Source organism: Haemaphysalis longicornis, unplaced genomic scaffold (assembly GCF_048455015.1).
Source record: "Haemaphysalis longicornis isolate Haplotype H1 unplaced genomic scaffold, Haemaphysalis longicornis Haplotype H1 scaffold_1, whole genome shotgun sequence".
In the NCBI taxonomy this organism is placed as follows: domain Eukaryota; kingdom Metazoa; phylum Arthropoda; class Arachnida; order Ixodida; family Ixodidae; genus Haemaphysalis; species Haemaphysalis longicornis.
The window spans coordinates 363653240-363673018 of NW_027526203.1; the positions used below are offsets into that span (position 1 = coordinate 363653240).

The window sequence follows — 19779 nt, forward strand, 5'->3', positions numbered from 1 at the left end:
ACAATGAAGTGCCATCCTCGTCGGCTACGTCGGCTCCGCTGCAGGCGGTGTCTCCGGCGTCTCCAACACTGCAGGCGGTGTCTCCGGCGTCTCCAACACTGCACCCAACTCCGTCCACCCCCTTCCCAGTGCTTTCCGTGTCTGTGCCTGACTGTCACCTTCCCAGTTTTGAGAAAAAGCGCCGAAGCCGGGCATCTGTGGGTGCGTCAGACACATCTGGACTGGTCGTCGTTTCGCAGCCGAAGCGCCCCAAAGCTATGTTTGTTTCCAAGCTTTCTCCGACCACCACCCCTGCCAGTCTCAATGCTCATCTGTTAACTTTAGGTGTCTCGCCCTTGAGCTGCCGACGACTGAAGACTAAATTCGACACCTATGCATCCTTTTATATTTCCTTGAATGAAGAGTGTTTCGAGCGCCTAAATGACCCCGCTGTTTGGCCGAAAGACTGCCTCTTTAAGGAGTTCCGAGGCATGTTTCGCGAAGGCATGCTTCACAGCTCTGAGCGCATCACGTAAGAAAAACAACCATGACTAGTTTAGATGTTTTTTATCAGAATGTGCGAGGTCTTCGAACTAAGGCGACTGAATTTTTTGGTAACGTTCTGGCTTCTTGCTTTCCGTTAATAGCTATATCTGAAACTTGGTTGTGCCCTGATATCCTATCCAGTGATTATTTTCCTCAAAATTACCATGTATATCGTAATGATCGTGCTTTAACGGGATGCAAACAAAAAGGGGGCGGGGTCCTTCTCGCCGTTGACAAATCTCTCCCGTGTGTGCTACGTAGCGATATTGATAACGCAGATGAGTCTTTATGGGTCGAAATTCATTTCTCTAAATCTGAAAAACTTCTAGTTGGTGTTTTTTACATTCCTCCTGATGTAGCTCCTGAGGCGTTCAATAAGTTAATCTCCTCCATTGAACAGGTGCTTATCACTCATGGCAACCGCAAAGTCCTCCTGCTTGGAGATTTTAATGCTCCTGGCGTGGAGTGGAGCCAGCTAACTTGTTCCCACTACAACCACCACATTGAACAGAAGGGTAATAGGTTGCTAGATTTTGTGGCTTTCACTTCTATGGCACAGTGTAATCGCATAAAAAATTGCAGTGGAAATATTCTGGACCTGTGCTTTTCGAACTTTGATGGCGTTAGTGTGTTGCACTCTGATTGTTCTTTAGTAATACCGGACAGATTTCATCCTCCTCTTTCTATTTCCTGTTGCCTCCCTTCATTGCTCCACCGTTCCGTAAATTCCAACAACACGCAACCTCATTACGCTTTCGCCAGGGGAGATTATGCTGGGCTGTATGGCTATTTTTCCGCTGCCCCTTGGTCGACCGTCATTGACCACACTGATGTCAATGAACAAGTCGACCGTTTCACAGAGATTGTGCTTTCGGGTATGAAGGAATACATCCCGCAATATTTACCGAGGAGGTTCAAGTTTCCACACTGGTTTTCTTCTGAATTGCGGGATGCCCTGAAACTCAAGGAACGTGCGCACAGAAAGATGAAGCGCTCTGGTGCCAACCAGTTTGCTCAGGAATTCCGGCGCCTACGTGCCCTATGTAAAATATTGCACAAACGTGATCATACTTCGTACCTGGCGTCGGTAGAAACTAAAGCAACTCACCAACCGGGAGCCTTCTGGAAATACATTCATTCTAGATCTAGTACAACTAACGATTCTATTCGTCTTCTAGACTCCAACGGCGATGAGGTTGTCAAGGTGGCCGACTGCTTTGCTCGTCAATTTTCTTCTTTTTTTGGGATTAGCGGTGGTAGTGACAACAGCAGCGCCCCTTGTCACCAGGGCGAGAACTCCGGTTGTTTACAACTGGACGAGAACATCATTCGGACCAGCATCAAGCGGCTCAAGCCCTCGCTTTCTTGTGGGCCAGATGGTATTCCTGCTGCAATCCTAAAAACATATGCAAATATATTCGTTCCTGTGTTCACTTCAATATTTAATAACTGTCTCCGGTCGGGAACGTTTCCTCGCTCATGGAAAATCTCTCGCGTATTCCCTGTTTTCAAGTCAGGCCTAAAAACTGATGCTATAAACTATAGGCCTGTCTCGCTGCTTTGTTCTGCCTCTAAAATTTTCGAGTTATCTCTTCATACGGTCTTGTCTTTCTCATTTAAACATGTCCTCATTCCTAATCAACATGGATTTATGCGTGGTCGTTCAACTTCCACGAACCTTGTATGCTTCATGGAGAAGGCTGTCCCAGCAATCGTTGGTAGAAGCCAACTGGATGTGGTCTACTGTGACATGAGCAAAGCCTTTGATGTTGTCAACCACTCGTTATTGCTTGCAAAGCTCACTCTGTTAGATGTACACGCTTCTTTGGTGGGTCTTATACGTTGTTATCTCAAGGAGCGATATTGCTATGTAAGTGTTAACGGTCAAACATCATTTAGGTACAAAGCAACCAGTGGTGTACCCCAAGGCTCCGTCCTGGGTCCCCTTCTTTTTTCCATTTTCATTAACGATGTTGCTTCTGCCATTCAAAATTCTTCTTTTTTGTTGTACGCTGATGATATAAAAATCTTTAGAGAAGTGCGTAGTGTTCAGGACTGTAATTCTCTTCAGGTTGATATTGTGTCATTCCATCGTTGGTGCACCAAAAACGACCTTATTTTGAACCCTTCAAAAACTAAAGTTGTCTCCTATAGTAGAAAAACTCAACAACTGCAATACCCTTATGAAATTGCAGGCACCACACTGCCGAGGGTGACCGAAATTCGGGACTTGGGAGTACTGTTTGATTCTTCTCTGACTTTCTCTTCCCACATTGCACAAATTACCCGTCGGTCTCTTCGTTGTCTGGGTGCTGTTTGCAGGTATTCTAGAGAGTTTAAAGGTCCGCTTCCTTTCTTAAAGTTGTATTCGGCTCTCTGCTTACCTCTTCTTGAATACGGGTCTGTTGTCTGGAATGGAACTTGCAAGTCCAATAGTGACCGTATCGAAAGGGTTCAAAATAAGTTCCTTTCTATCTTTAAGCACCGCTTCCGTCATGTGCAAGACGACGCAAACGGCATCATGTCTCTTCTGAAAAGCATTCCTTCCCTTCGGTGTCGACGAATGCGAGCTGATATTATCTTTCTCTATAAACTTCTTCATGGTAATATTTTGTGTGACGATTTGGTTACACTTATCAATGTCAATTTGCCAAATAAACTTTTCAGAAAATTTCCAGCTTTCAGACCAGTTGCTTTAAATAGCCGACGCTCGTCCATCTGCCGAATACAATGTGCATATAATGAATATTCCGTTCGGCTTGATATATTCCAGAGCTCCTTTACTTTGTTCTCTAATGAGTTGAAAACTGTTGTAGCTTAAGTCCTTTATGTCATTCCAAATTTATGTACCCTATGTATTATGTGCAAACTGTTCTTGCTTGCTTTTCACTTTTTCTTGTTTTGTGTTGCTTGAATATTTGTACGTTTTTAGTGTCAGTGTTGGTAATGCTGAAGCTTTTCCCCCTTTTTTTTTGGAACTTCCTAATATGTTGTTAGAAAACCTTGGCTATATACGTATACTCTATGTCATGTTGATTCAATATTTGCTTGTATAGTTCCTATTTTTCACATCTACTGAACGTTTTGCTGGCCGAGTGGCATGGCTTGCAACACTAAGCCTGCCTTTTCTTTTTTGACTGTCTGTTCTTTTTTTTTTCCTTTTTTGCTTTCTAAGATTTCTGTAACTATTTTTACTTTATTGTTTATGTCATACATATAGTTTGTGTATGTTGTCTTGTCTTAATTGTAGTGTTTTTTTTTGTATGGTGTACCAGTACCAAGACCCTAGGGTTGTTCCTGGGCACCGAAAATAAAGGTTGATTGATTGATTGATTGATTATTATTATTATTATTACTCTAAAATTTACCATTTAGGTACCTAACAAATTATCCTCTGCTTACAAGCCATTGGCAATTCCCCCTCTCTGTGGGTACGAGTCACTTCATTAAGGTGAAGAAGAAGACATCAGCAGGTTTCTTGTGAAGCGTTTTGGACATTTATGGCAAGGCAACGAAGAGCTTGCTTACTGCGTGAGTCAAAAAAGCACCATAGGGAACAATTCGAAAAGAGCTACTAAAACTGCCAAGAGGACTCAGCGGCTCTTTGTGTACAGTTTTACTGTACTTGAAGCCCTGTTGCATATGTTTATTGCGTTTTATTTCCTAAAAATCCACCGTAGCATTCTTGAAAGTCAATTGCGATAAAGTTTTGATAAGAATGCCACACCAACTTGACTTTCAATTCAGTACGAGCCAAATCCGAAGTTATCCTAATATTGCTCAAATTTTTCGCATAATTCTTAATTACTTTTAGTCGTAAATTTCCCCTATCTTACATGTAAAACATGTCATTTAATAGTTTTGACAGCATTGCATTTAGGTCCGGTAGCAAACTTTCGCTTTTTTTTCAAATTCGCGTTAGGTGGATTTGGCTCCCTTCGAGAAGGCGCCTCGAATAGCTATCAAGCCCTGGATTTATATGGCGGCGCTTTAGAATGTGGGCGATGAGAAGAGAGCTGGCGCGGGGGAGGGGGTGCTATGGCTAAAAATATTTTGGGTGGGGGGAGGGCACGGGTCCGCGCCCCTTCTCCTGAGTACCTCCCTGGTGGAGCCCAGAGATGGCTATTTCGCTTTATTAAAAAGGTACCATAGGAGGCCTGAACAGTGCATGTGGGATTCCTTTCCTACAGTGAAAATACACAAAAACAAAACCAGAAGTTGGAATACTGGAAAAAACCACTTAAATATTTTCCATGGCTGAAAAAAGCACTCGTGCACAGCTGGCATCAGAAAAGGGGATTCCAGATGAGCTACCGCAACACTTACTGTAAGTAGCACCAGTCAGCCTGCCTTCCGTGACTAAGGCAGCTTCCCACATGTGGGTGAAAACAAATGCTGATTTCAGCCACTGCCAACACTGCAAGGCGATGGACAACCAATGCAAGAACTTTATATGGAGTGTATGGCCGACTTAGGTTTTATAAGAAGAATTATTGTGCAAACAAGAATACAAAAACATGTTAATAAACAACACAGACTCAAAACGATCACAAGTTCTCGAAATAGTAGTGTATAAAAAATACAGTAATCCCTCGTTATAACGAAGTCAGCGGAACGGGGGGAAATTTCGTTATAAGCGGTATTTAGATATAAGCGAACACTCGAAAAAAGGTAAAGTAGTTGAGCTTTAATTGTCCCACAACTGCAAGGAATCAAAAGAAAATTTATTTAGTGGAGCAAAGCTTTATTCAGGTGCAAAAAAGGTGGCTGTTTCAAGTTCTTGCCGGGCGCGAGCATTCCCTGCTCCAATTTGACCAAGCATTGCATGAGGCTGTGGCCGCGATCATAAAAGTGGCAGTGGATGCCGCCAATTTACAGGGGGGCGTGCGGACGTCACGGAACGCTACGCGAGTTTCGCACTGGAAAGCACCGCAAATGACGTCGCTCGAGTCCGAGGTTGCGTTTGTTGCGCTCAAAAAACGATTAACTGCTCATTTTGGGTGCACAGTGCAATCATGAAAACTGACCGGTTTTTCACTAGTGGCTTTGCATGATCTCTGGGAAATTTTTCCCGAGGTGTGCAGCAGTGATGTTTGCTAAACAATAGTTTTTCGGCGCCCCGTTGTCGACGACACTGCTAATCCTAAGGTTCGAGTGTGGGTTTTCCCGCAGAGTCGCGTCTACTTCATTGACCAATGTCTAGGAACAAAATTCAGTGACCCTACCACGGATTCGGACCATTGGTGTAAAGTCGGATGGCGCGAATCGAGCATCACCGGCTCGAGAAAATCACCGGGAAATGACCAGCTTGCGTTGACCCGCCATGTTGGAAGCATGAGTCGCCGCTGGGTCGCCGTCGCTCGGCGACGCCTACGCACGCCACTTCGCTCTAAGCGGGTCAAGCTCTTCATGTACTTCCAGTAATGCGGCCTAAAATGCAAGCGTTTGGGTAGGGACCAGAATAAAATTCGAATTAAGCGATATTTTGAATAAAGTGATTTCGTTATAACGAGGGATTGCTGTAATTGGTTTCTAGAACCGATACGATTTAGTTTTTAAATACCAAGGCTGTAAAACTCGCTGCAACTCCATAAATAATCATGATAGAAACACAATTTTTTGTAGAGTGTTTATGAGTGTTTCAGGATGCTGTAAATATAAAAACACATGTATATAATTTCTGTAAAGGAAAGTTTGACATCCACCTAAATGCAGCCATACGGCTACAAAGGAAAGCTATACAGCTTTCTCGGAAACTCCGAAGTTGAAGAAAAATTCGTCCTGTTCCAGGATTCGAAACCGGGACCACTGCTTAACCGGAACAGTTGCCAGCGCACCATTTAGATCGTGCACTGGCATTGGAAACGGCATTGTGCTGCCGCCGATCCCACCCGATGCGCAGCGAACGTAGATTTGGAAAAGTAAGGACGCCAACAAAATGGCCTCTTCTTCTCAGTGACGTCCTTAGTTCTCATACACATGGTCATGACACATGCAGTCGTGACAGTGCAAGAAAAGAAGAAATCAAATCCAGAAATAAACACTAATAATAACCATAAATACTAATTTCAAAACAATAAAATTATTTCCCAAAGTTGCAAAGGTGTGTTAAATCCAGCACCCTAACAACATTAACTCAATAAAAACAAATCAGCATGGTCACGGCATCAGTAGTCCATTTTGCTCACGCAATCTCCGAATGGGTGCCTAGGTAAACTCATTTCGCATTGTTAAAGAGTGAAACGAGCTTGTTCTTTTACGACGCGTGTGGTAGCATCAGCACTTCCGTATTCCTTGCCCTTTTTTCGGCGTAACCACGCAAAAGGCCTGATGTGAAAGCTATAACGTTTTTTACACAGAAGAAAAAGGCTTATTAGTAAGCATAAAATAGATGTAATTCAACAATAGGGCACATATATTATAGGACAAGCGGTTATGACACAGAACTACGCATTTTTGCCTACCAAGCAGTTGATTACAACGCAGCAATTTTTTTTCGTCACGGGCGCTTTAAATTGCTTTTTTGTCACAATCCTGAACTAAGTAACAGCCGTAGCTTGGTAGTGATTGATTTTGGGGTTTCACGGGCATACGCTACACAGACGATGAGGCGCGCCGTAGTGAAGGCTCCGGATTAATTTTGGCCACCTGTGGATCATTAACGTGCGCCCAAATCTCGAACACACAAGCGTTCTTGTTTTTCGCCTGCATCAGAAAAGCGGCCGCTGCGGCCGGGAATCGAACCCGCGTCCTTGTGCTCAGCAGCGCAACGCCATAGCCACTGAGCCACCGCGGCGGGTCTTAGCTTGGTAAGGGAGAAGGCCACACAAAATAAAGGAGCCCCAAAAGTGGGATTTATTTTCGCTGCGAAGCTGTATATGTCTAATATCCCTGTGACACGGCAAATATAATCTCATTTAAAGTGAATGACATTAGCTGTTAATGACATTCGGTTTGGCTGTGCGAGTCTACACGGTGAAACAAATCTCATTTGAGAGTGGTAGCGGAATTGAAATTAGCGAGCTCGCAAACCACAATATTTTGACCGCATCTACAACGTCATCCCACATAACATCTTTTTAAAACATAACGAAGGGTTATTTTTAAAAATAAAAAAGCCAATTACCGGTGACATCAGTAGACATCACAAGCCGAGACAAGTCCGCAAAAAATCCGTATTCGGGTAGCGCGGGCACAGGGAAGGATGTTTTCTTTTTTGTAAGTACTTATCTGTCTTTATTTGAAAAACAACATGAAGGGTAAAATATAAGTTTACTAACAGTTTTTAGAAACAGTATTCTTTGGATTATTACTGAACTTTCTTCTCTAGTGAGGCGCCACTGCTGTCGAGGCTACTCATTCGGCTGCAGACCGAGCTCCCGAACCTCAGTTAGCCGCGAAATGTCATTAGCACCAAATTTCATTCGGTATTCTCGATTAGCGCCGAATTAATAACATTTAGAGTGAATGACATTTGCTCTAAATGTCATTAGATCTGCCGTGTGACAGGGGTATTACACCACCAGTAATCGTGCGGACGCAAACTCGTGGACTTGAGTTCAGTGTATGAAAAAATTTATTAAAAACCAAAGAACACTGGTCGTAGGGTCTGTTGACATGAGATGCTTATATTCCCGTAACAGGTTCTTCTCAGAAACGCATTTTTGTTGATATGGAAAGCCGAATTTAAAAAGGCTGGTGTCTTTCCCACATGGGCGTTGCGCAGTGAAGCGTGGTCATATACGAAGGGAATACGGTCACAGGCTAGCCCTGTTTTACACTCCCCTCCACCACCACCACCCCTTTTCCGAGTCGTGTGCATCTATCCACAAGTTATATCCGCACGACTCGGGAAAGAGGCGGCGGCGGAGGAGCGGAGTGTAAAACAAGGGCTGTGACCGTATTCCCTTCGTATTATAATCATCATCACCAGCCTATCTACGCCCACTCCAGGGCAAAGGTCTCTCCCATTAATCTCCAATTACCCCGGTCCTGTGCTAACTGCGACCAATTTATCACCGCAAACTTCTTGATCTCATCTGCCCATCTAACTTTCTGCCGCCCCCTGCAACGCCTGCCTTTTCTAGGGATCCACTCTGTTACCCTTAATGACCAACGGTTATCTTGCCTTCGCCTTACATGCCCTGCCCACGTCCATTTCTTCTTTTTAATTTCAATTAATATGTCCTTAATACGCGTTTGTTCCCTGACCCACTTCGCGCTCTTCTTGTCCTTTAATGTTACACGTGTCATCTTCCGCTCCGTTTCACGCTGAGTCGTTCTCGATTTAAGTTGAACCCTCTTAGTAAGCCTCCAAGTTTCTGCACCGTAGGGGAGTACCGGTAAGATGCAGCTGTCATACACTTTCTTCTTCAGGGACAATGGTAGGCTGCCATTCATTAGCTAAGAACGTCGACCGTATGCACTACACCCCATTCTTACCCTTCTAATTATCTCTGCCTCATGGTTGGAATCCGGGGTCACAACTTGGCCTAAGTAAAAATATTCGCTTACCACTTCCACTGCCTCGCCACCTATCTCAAACCGCTGTGCTGTCCCGAGGTTATTGATCATTACATTGGTTTTCTGCATATTAATTTTCAGGCCCACGGTTCTACTCTGTTTGTCCAGTGTGGAAAGCATGCTTTGCAATTCGTCCCCCGAGTTTCTTAGCAAGGCAACGTCATCAGCAAATCTGAGGTTACTGAGGTATACTCCATTAACCCTTACTCCCACCTGTTCCAAATACAACGTTCTGAGTACTTCTTGTAAACATGCTGTGAATGGCATTGGAGAGATAGTGTCTCTTTCTCTGACGCCCTTCCCTATAGGTATTTTACTGCTCTCCTTATGGAGGATGATGGTAGCTGTGGACCCTTCGTATATGACCACGCTTCATTGCGCAACCTCCCATGTGGGAAAGCCAGCTTACAAAAACCAAACTATATACACCGACCTCCGTAAATTCGGCTTCACCTCTAAGCACACGTCCTTTGGGAATGCCCATTTCTTTCCCCGCTCCATTTACTTAACCCTCCCACTATCCAGCTGGAGGTGACCGGGAGCTCATCATCCAAACTACAGCTCCAGACCACCCCGAGGGCTCAAGATTACATGGCGCGCCTTCCCCCTCCAAGGAACAGTCGCTAGGACTGGGCCCCGCCAAAAATAAAGATTTTTTTTTTCTTTCTCTATCCCGAGTCGTGTATACTGCTCGCCACGCGGGGCATCTGTCTCCCCCCTGCCATTTCATTCATCTGATTCACGTGACTTTGGGCGAGTTGGCATTCCATCAAAGTAATCCTTACAGCGCGAACAATAGGACGAATGATGAAGAGAGCGATTGTCCGTACAGCCACTCTCTTCATCCTGTTGTTAGCGCTGTAAGCATTAACTTTTATGCATGCTTTGGGAGGGGTGGAGGGGGGAGAGGGGGAGGCGGTGCACGCACAGGCACGTTTCACGCGCTCACCGTCACCCGTTCGGCTGAAGGGCGATTTCCACATGGACGTATCCCGGCCCGATGCGACTTGACTGCTTTCTTCCATAGTCGAGCGGCTTGTGGTGGTGTGTTACAAATACACTAAAATGCGACGCTGGAGGGAAGAGGATACTCGCACGTGCACGTTTATCGCCTAAAGTCAAACTGCAGCCCTTCCATGTTTCATTCAGGTAATTAGCTAGGAAGTATCCTCAGTCGCAAATTCGAAACACACGTATTTTGTTTCGTGCACTCCTCACTCCTTGTACTGCGCCAAGCTTCACTGGTCATCCTTAACAGAGTGGAAGGGAACTCTGGCGCTATTCTAGAAGGCCCGAGTTCCGCCTACTCCCGAGTTTCTACCTGCTTGGGCTATAAAAGTAGTGACAGTGGAGCAGTCGATACACCTCGACTGAGACCACCGGAATCGCGCGCAGAACGCCTGACATATTCAGCGTGCTGTATTGGGGCCGCTTACGTTGATAAAGTACGGCTTGTGCTATCTTCCGCATGCAGCCCCAACTTAAATCGCTCTGCAATGCTTATTCCCCAGCATAAACTAGATAACCGCACTGCTACTTTGATATCCTCAGCCAGGCTGTTGGCCACGCCCGGCGCTGGGCGGTCCGTTTTTCTCGGTGTTCTGTTATTCCACTGAATTATGTTTGCTACGTGGCCTGAGGGCAGTCCCTGTGCAGCTCTGCGCAAGCACAAACCAAGTAATCAAAGGGGTCCACTGTAGCGAACGGAACACGCTTGTTCCCGAGCATCAAGTATGGCTTTTGTTTACGGCTTGCTTGAGTGTGCACAGCGGGCGCTTTTCAGAAATCGTCCCGTGTCAAGAGCATTGGCGAGTGCGTTCTAGACGTTGAAGTTGTGTCATTTGTCATCGACTATGTTTTGATGGTGTGTGAAAAAAGGCTTCCGTGGGAAAATCGTGTCGTCTTGGCCTCTCCTGTCGGCTCGTACAATAGGGAACTCCAGTTCGAACCGAACACCCACGCGACTGTGGCATCATTGCCTGACCGTGGCCTGGGGACTTCATTTTTGTTTTGTGCCAAGTTCTTGTCGCTGCTAGCGGGCATCAAGTCACAAATTCTTGGCTACGAAACTACGACCACACAAAGTGGGCGCCAGGGGTGTGTGTGGCTTCGGTTCTTACGCCGCGCCCCCGAATGGGCCGGGTGTGTTTGACTGGCATTAGAACTCGGAGGAAACTCGGGCATGGTTTTGCAAGGCCGAGTTGAACTCGGGACGCCTGTGGTGACCGCTCCTGCGGCGTGGTTTATTAAATGCAGAGCATTTCTTAGCCTCGCCTCTTCCTGCGTCGGACGGCGTCCACAGCTCCGCGTCCGCAGCAGGTGCGCGCATGCGTCGTAGTCAGCCCGTTCGCTTGTGACCCCCGGAACGCTCCGTCGCGGTCTCGGCCACGGCCGGGCTGGAGGAGCGGCGGGCGCGCACTTTCATATGAAAGTGCGTGCTCGCCGCTCCTCCAGTCCGGCCGTGTCTCGGCGTAACATGTGCGTGATAGCAGCGCGGTGGGGCGTAGAAGAGCGCGCGCTGCTTGCGCATGCGCGCTCTCCCCCCCGTACCGCTCTCCCTCTACTGCTCGCGCTGCAAATATAAAGCCGCTAGCGGTCGCTCGTGCTTCAGTCACTGCGTTGCTCCTTCCTTCCTTGGTTGACGCTCGCTCCCACGTTTACTCGTGTCTGCTACTCCAGCATCACGGAAGAAGCGATGGAAGCAACACCAAGGTAAATATAACTGGTAGCGAAGCTTCCATAGAAGCCCATACGTTCAGAAAATGGCGGCTCTTAAGCTGCTCATGGGGCTTAGCGCCATCTATGTGAGGAGGGAGCACTTCCGGTGGAACAAAAAATAAACAGGATGTGACGCAAGATCCGGTCAGAAAGTGACGTCATTTTGGTACCATTAGCGGGAAAAGGTGACTTCAAAATAGCCGTAGCAGGCCTCTGATCGCTGAGGGCTCATGTCATTGCCATCTGACGCAAGTTGGCGAGCCCTTGGCGTGTGCGCTTCAAGTCAACGCCAGCTTATACTCGTGACTAGAGAAACGTACTTTAGCATACTGTCGTATGATTCGCCTCGGTGTTTATAAAACATCTTGCATCATCTGTGAAACTTTATTCTGTATTCATGCCTTCCACTGCTGTATAAAAGCAATCAGTTGTTTATTTTGATTGCAGTGGGTGGCAACCGTAGCCCCCCCCCAAGACCGGAATTTTTTGTCTGCCTTGGGATACAGAGCACCAAATGACACTTGCCCACTCTCCCCGGCCCCCCTTTCATATAAAAAACGTGCCCACTCCTTACGCCAATACCAATTTCTACCAACGCCACTGCTGGGTTTAATTGCGTCGCACATACGCAGGTTGCGTGCGTGCCTTAAGTATGGATCAAGGTTATATAATGTTTGCTCAGTTTGTGTACTTCTGTTCTAAGAGAACAAATAACGCAGAGTCATGGTATAATCAAGACATATGAATTTTATTCCAGGATAAACATAAAAAAAATTTACCACACTGCACAAAATCAGCACGTATACAATAAGTACAAAATGTTCGTGGGCACTACATGCGTTATGATTTTCCTTACGCGCCGAAAAATTGACTTTACCCGTAACACATAGCATTATGAGCAATGAAAGCGTCAACAGCAGAACTACTTCGAAACAAGAGGAAAGAACTAGGCACTGCATCTTGACGCAGAAAACCGGGCCGCAGGAATGCCGATTCACGAAAGTGCCGCGACCCCACCGCAGCTGTCCCGGCGTCTTATCAAGTAGACAAGGGTTTCTACAGAAGTTCACTCAGCATTCACGCCCGCAATTTCCTGGTTGCATTATTAGGCAAGTCTCGCAACAGATAAGTAAACAGAGGAAAAATGGATCGATGCAAAAGAAAGCGACGGCAGTATGTAAAAGCACATAGCAGAAAAGATCTGGCAGCAGCGCAGCACGGAGCAGCACAACACAGTACTGCTATGGAAATAATGCCTGCGCATAGAAGTGCGGGAAGCAACGAGCACTACAAGCGTTGTAATGCAATAGAGAATACACTGAGATAGACAATTAAAGCGACTCGTTTAAATTCGAGTGGTACTTCGCTGAGACGTCCTAGAGTAATTGACACTACTTGCTCCGAGCCAGCCTGAGGTGAAATCAAGAGATAACTGTGACATAACAAAGCTAGCTTTAGACCATTTTTTTTTCGAAGCAGCACCACGTCCCCTAACAACCCCCGTGCACGTATTAACAGTACTATAGTTTCGCGTTACCTGTGGAAATGAGAGGAAAATGGGGCAGTGAAACGCCAGGCGTAAGGGAGTTGCTGTCGCGACCTTGTACAGCACATCGTTTCCGTAGGTACCGAGGGAAGCGCTCCGCTCCAACCGTTGGCAGCATCTTCCCGTAGTTCACCGTGCCCGCCGGGCACTGTACTAAACGTGTTCACCGACGATACAACTCAACTCGCAACTCCACGCACACCAAAAATTAAGTGCACACCAAATTAACAAGGAAAAACGAATGCAAATGCGCACCACCAAAACACGCGAGGGGCGTTTCCTAGCAGACGAACTTTAGGAGCGCCTTTCCGTACACTACAAGGACTGCATCACAGAGCAATGACATGTGCCGTTCTTCAGAGGGCGCTACAAAAAAGGTTTTTGAGAATGAACAGCATTTTCGTAATGTTTTTACACACTGTGTCTAAATAAATGTGATTCAGAAATACATATCTTTCGCAAAATATAAATGTTGTTTTATTGTTGAACAAAACTTGGTTTTTTGTTACTAGTGTTTGTTCCCTCCTCACCTAGTCGCGCTTCAATCGCCACTCCCATAAGCCCCCATGCTGATGTCGCTGGCAATAGGTTCTGAACCACTTTTTGCCCGAAGCTTCACTACCATTTATATTTACCTTGGCAACACTGCCTTCAACCAGTACTGAGGCCCCAATGCTCTGCATTTACTCGTGTTCCCCTCGCGGGAAGGCGTGGGAATTTTTTTATTGTCGCCGTAGCAAGCATATTTCTACCCCGACAAGTCTTTTAAACGAAGGAGGAATTTCAAGCCCGTTTTTATCTCTCGAAAAGTGCTTTGCATTGGCTGTGCAGTCGTCTGGCGAAAGACCTCCGTTTGCGATGACTCAGAGGCGGCTTTCGCTCCATGACCAACGAGGAGCAAGTGTGGTGTGCGCTGATGTTTTACGCGACGGGCAGCTTCTACAGAAGCGTTGGTGGCGACTGCACCATCGACCACCACCATTCGACCGTCAGAGGGTGTGTGCACAATATAATCAGGGGAGACGTGTTTCGCAGACCTCGCCTTTCTTTTAGGGTGGTTTGGCAGACTTGGCTTCCGCAGGTTCCTACCGTGCGTCTATCCGTCTGCCCCCGGAGCGTGCCCTTCAGTTATCGTCTACTCGCAAAACACTGTCGAACAAAGCGTTGCATGACCGTGCGTTTTGTATATCAGCGCGGCAGACAGTCTCCCTCGCGGGGTTGCGTGACGGGCATTTCTTGGGAAAACGTTACTGGCAGGATAGCTTATACGTATTACATATTTTGTCAAGAAGACAGTCGACGCACCGATAGCCGGTTGAGGTAGTTATTCGCAGGGGTGAAGCCGATATGAGCGCAGGTCCGACGGTTGAGATGGTGGTGGTAGTGGTGCCAGAAGACGTGGCTCATACCCACTCAGGGGGATCGAACCCAGCTCGTTTCTCACGCATGCACCTTATGGGGTTCATCTTCTTGCTCTGACATGTATATAGCGCATACCCCCGCGTCTGGATTGGACATAATCCTACCTTCCTCTTCCATATGGTTGATGCTGGTACGGCGCATACCCCGATAGCTTGATGGCCTGTTGCATGTGTTCATTATCCTCGCTACAATAGAATCAACGGCACGTGCCTATTGTCAGAGGCGATCTTTACACATTTCAGCGGGTTTTGTTCAGCGTCACCGTCGTATGGCAGGAAGCAGGGCATGGAAAGCGAGTAAAGGGGAGTGCTAAGGATTAAAGTAATCGCATGACGCCAGAGGGAGGGCAAGCGGGAGTGGGAAGGGCGCGAAGGAAGAGAGGGTTGTTAGGGGATTGAACTCTACGAAAAAAAAAAACTGACTGTGGAGAGCTTTTGAGGAAGCTCTCCACGGAAGAGCGGTTAAGATCAAAATGAAATGAAGCAAACAAATCTGAAAAGTTGTTGTGTTTGTTGGTATTCCTTCGTAACACATGGCCACTTGGGGGATTGGCCCGTAATATGGAGCTTTGAGGAACTAACGTGCCCGGTTCGCAAAATTCATAAAACCGTGAATTTGAACAGTGACAGTTGTGGAATAGTGCGGGCAGCGTGAATCCCGAACGTGATGTCACGGGAGTAGGACAGGTGCACACCACCCTCGCAGAACCCCGATTCTAGGGAGGCTGTGGCGGGTTCCAGTCTGCTGGAACACTAAGACGAACAAATGAACGACAAGAAATTGACGCAAAGACGTAATAGCAGAAAAGAAGCCATTTAAAGTAACCCGTGCCAAAATACAAAGAAACGAAAGCGAGGAAAAAGGCGCAAGTGCAATGTATTATAAAAGTTGCTAATACATATCGCCAGGCTTTCGCCTTAAAAGCACGTAAGCAGACTGGACCGCGCCGAGGAAATTTGGTGTCGAAAAGCGGAGGGGTTCGATAACGTAATACGAGCAGCAACTGTTTTGAATGTGGTGCGCTTCCATCACCCGCTTTCTTTTTTTGCCCATAGTCACGTGATTGCACTGTCTGCCACCGACGGCAGAAACTACTTCTTAGGACAAAAAAATTCAAACAAAAAGCTCACATGAATGCCTGGAATAAACAATAAAATGAACTTTGTAGGGAAATACAGATAAATAAAGTAAAAGTAACATAAAATAAAGCAGTTGGATTTGCTTGACCCCAGTAGCCACCAGTGCAGCAGTGGAGCGAGAGAAAGTACTGAAAGATACGCCACGCCCTAGTGGCGCATCCTTGGTGCGCGCTGCCCTGGATCGATTACGTCCCCTCAATAATCAGCAAATAGCATGAATCGCATTTTTTTTTTTTTTTTTTTTGCGGCTGAACCCTACCCCGAAATATTATCATGAGCTTATTATTATCACTCCAGCTCCGCCTTGCCCTAATTTCGCTCAAACTCGGGCCTTCTGGATTAGCACCCCTGATTTTGAACAGCCCAGATGTTTAAGCTTCCTCCTGCCCATGCGGATCGTTAACAGGAAATTCCGCTCAACGAAGAAGAGAAGGGGAAGTACTAGGCCAAGAAGTATGAAGAAGTGCGAGGAGGCAAGAAGCCCACGAGCAGGTGTTGGGAGTGCGCGCTTTAATAAAGAAAAAATGCTTCCCGTGGGCGGAATCGAACGTTGGTCCCTCGAGTTATGAAACCGGCGTCTATCCGATCGCGCCATCATCGCATTCCGCGGGCACAGCATTCCTTTGGGTTCGTAGCGCGGGGGTTGGCTCGGGACTTTAGCCGAGTTAGGGTGGCTTCCGTTTGGGTTTTGGGTTTCAGGAGGATAGATTGTGGACTTTGATGTAAGTTAGTTTGCACAGCGGAAGCTTCGGTTTTTAACCATCTTTCTTTTAAGAAAGGGGCAGACCTAAGAAATTTCAAGTTAAAGCTATAGTGAAAACTACCACCTCTGCAGTTTCCTCAGAGTTCGCATCTCATTCGCGAAGGTGGCTTATTTTTCCTTTTTGAAATTACGGTAGGTTATTTAGAGATTCACACTCCGGAAGTACTTCTTCAGGTAAATGTTACGGTCGCTATCTCATGTCTTGTATCGCAAAAGCGCGCCGCTGCGAAATACCGGCTATGCTGCCCGTGGACACTTTATGGGGCGCGACGGGCGACGTTTCCGAGCGTGTGCTGTTTGCTCGAATCCAACACCGGCTGATTCGGTCGCCACTAACGGCTGCGAGTGGCAGTGTCCCCAGCGCCACTGTGCAGCCTTGCGCTTGCCCCATGAGAACAGTCACGCCCCCTCTGACACGCTAGCAAAGAACGCCTCGCCTTGATTCGTGACGGCGCTCGTACGCGGCTCATGCAGCGATGCAGTTCGGCTACCGCTCCCGCGCTCCGTTTACTTCTGCGCGGACCTGTACACTGAGAACCTAGAGATTACAACTTGTCCTGCGGCGTTCGATAACAAACTTTATAACGATTCCGTTTTGTCGTTTCTTGGGCCCCTTTGCGCAGTACCACGTGGTATTTTACGTAACTTGAATAAAGGATAAAAGTCGCTGGTAGCGGTCTCACTGTGGGTAGTCGACTGGTTTATGCCCGGGCGATCGCACTAACCCAGCCTTCGGCGCTTGGAGCAACTGGAACCTGCAGGTACGTTTTTCGTGGCTACTTATATTTGCTGCGCGTGTCTTGTGTATCGTTGCGCTCAATTTCTGGTGCTTGTTCTGCTTGAAGTGACGGTCCTTCCCTTTTGTCTTTATTTTCTTCTTGTTTTCTAATATATATGGCATGTCAAGGCGCATGTTTTCAGCAGTGTGATCTGAAAACAGTTTTTTTTTTTTTTCACAGTCATGACCGATGAATCTCCAGAGTGCCCAGAGTGCAAACGCCGTAAGGACAGGCCCGAGGCATGCGAGGTGATCTCTAAGGTGTTCTGCAAGGTGTTCTGCAAGGTGTTCTGCAAGGTGTTCCGCGAGGTGTTGTTTTACTTCCTTGTGGGGTTTGCCTGTTTAATCGTTTCGATAATCGTGGCGTACTACCGCGGGACTACGACAGAGAGCTCAGACGATTTTACATTCGCCTTCCGTTCTGGTGTCAGCATCCCGCTGCTGAAAACGTGGCGTCCGTGGATCGCGCGGCCGAACCTTGGTGATCAGGCTCCCCGAATCCTGCTTTGGCCTGCTGCAGAGGACGGCGAGCAGCCCCCTGGCGCGGAGATCATGCAGCACTGCTTGACTAAGCCGGCAAGGCAACCCTGCTATCTCGCCAGGCACAAACAGCACCTTCAGGTAGCCGATGCCATCGTTTTCGATGCTTCCCGCATGGATGCGGACCTCCTACCTACACAGAGGCACCCCAGTCAGATGTGGGTCCTCTCGACCCAGAACATTTCCTTTGAGCATAAACTGGATAGCGTGCAGCGGTTTTCAGATTTTTTCAACTGGACGATGAGCCTTCGAGACGATGCAGACGTGGTCATTCCTTACGGTAACTGGATCAGTGAGGGTGTGGAATATCCTTCATCTCGTGAGCGCCTTTCAACGGCCATTAAGGGAAAGTCAAGAAATGCCGCCTTGTTCGTCAGTGAGTGCGAAGCAGCTACCCGCAACGGCAGTGACAAACTCAACGAAGCGGGTCGGGTGAAGAGTACGGAGCTTTTCATGAAACAAATCGCTGTCGATGTCGACGTCGCCGTGTTCACAGGCTGTGGACGCCCGTTGTGCGGTTCCTGGAAAGAGTGCCTAGAGATGGTTGCCCAGGATTTCTATTTCATATTTGTTTTCGAGACCTCTCCCTGCTTTCAGAACCCAGTGGAACTGATATACGACTCCTTCAAACATGACATTGTCCCCGTGTACTTCGGAAAACCGCCCGGTCTCGGCAGCCTGGTACCCCCTGGCTCCGTCTACGACACCACGAACGACGCCACTTCTTTCGACATCAGCGACAAGCTTATGTCGTTGCGCGCCGACACTGCATCCTACCTGGAATACTTGCTTTGGAAAGACTCCACAAAAATAACTGCTCCGGAGGATGTCCTTTGCCGGTTGTGCGACGCTTTGTACGTGGACTGGGACCATGGCGAAGCGGTCTGCGACGATGTTGTGGCCTGGTGGAAGCGACGCGCGGACTGCGCGGACGTTCCTGCTCATCGGGGTGGCCCTATCGTCGAAGTGGAGCTCTGGGAGCCTGATGAAGTCGCCGCTGCTCCTGGCGCTGCTCAAGCCGACTGTCCTGGGGAAGCGCCAAGCGTCCGCCCATCCGTGGCTTGTGAAATGCTCTAATATTTCGGTCAAAAAGCGCCGGTACGCGAAACATTGCTGCGTTCCTGTATACTTCGGGATTATCGTAACTTTGTGGTGATTATCGTATCTGGGTTTGCTCCTTGCAACTTATGGGGTAATCTTAATAAATAAAAATACATTCGTCGAATTTTGTCGAGTTGTGTGTGCACTTTGCTCCTGCAGCAGTGTTTGTTGCCTCTTTTAATATTATGTGCTGCTCCGTAGGTGGGTTCTGTTAGGTGGTAGTTCTTATTTTAATACTCATGGTTATGACTACCCTCGCGTTTCATCTGTCTGCGCACCGTCATTAAAGACAGAGCCGTGTGCGCATTCGGGGCATTGTCTTTGTGCGCCTTCGTCGTTTAAAACGCAACGAAATCCGGGCAGTGAAAACAAAGCAACCGTGGGTGCGTGATACTTGGCAGGGGCAGTATAGTTCAGTCGCTATAATTTCGATCATTGCTTTAGGCGTTCGAGGCGTTAGATGATTCCCTTTTTTTTTTTGGGGGGGGGGGGGGGGAGGGGAGAGGGGGATACACGCCCAAGCTGCCATCAGTGACGCCGTAGAAGATGGCTACTAACCAAGTTCGACCACCGGGGGTCTTTAACTTTCACCAAAATCTTGTTTCAAGGGCAGTTTCATCTTCGCTGCTATCAGAAAACGGCGTAGTACAGACCCCGCGTCTCTGTCACGCACCTTAACTACTGAGTAGCTGCGGTGCCTGCTCTTGCAAGATTCCAGCCCTGC

The 19779-nt window shown here is 47.4% G+C and overlaps 1 protein-coding gene across 1 annotated transcript; it reads left to right on the forward strand.

Moving 5' to 3' along the window:
• Window positions 1-17185: 17185 nt before the first annotated feature.
• LOC144155027 (alpha-(1,3)-fucosyltransferase C-like) lies at window positions 17186-19180 on the forward strand. Its single transcript, XM_077686221.1, has 2 exons — window positions 17186-17397; window positions 17596-19180. Exon 2 carries the CDS (start codon window positions 17598-17600, stop codon window positions 19029-19031), a length of 1434 nt encoding a protein of 477 aa, XP_077542347.1. The 5' UTR covers window positions 17186-17397; window positions 17596-17597; the 3' UTR covers window positions 19032-19180.
• The last annotated feature ends 599 nt before the right edge of the window (window positions 19181-19779 follow it).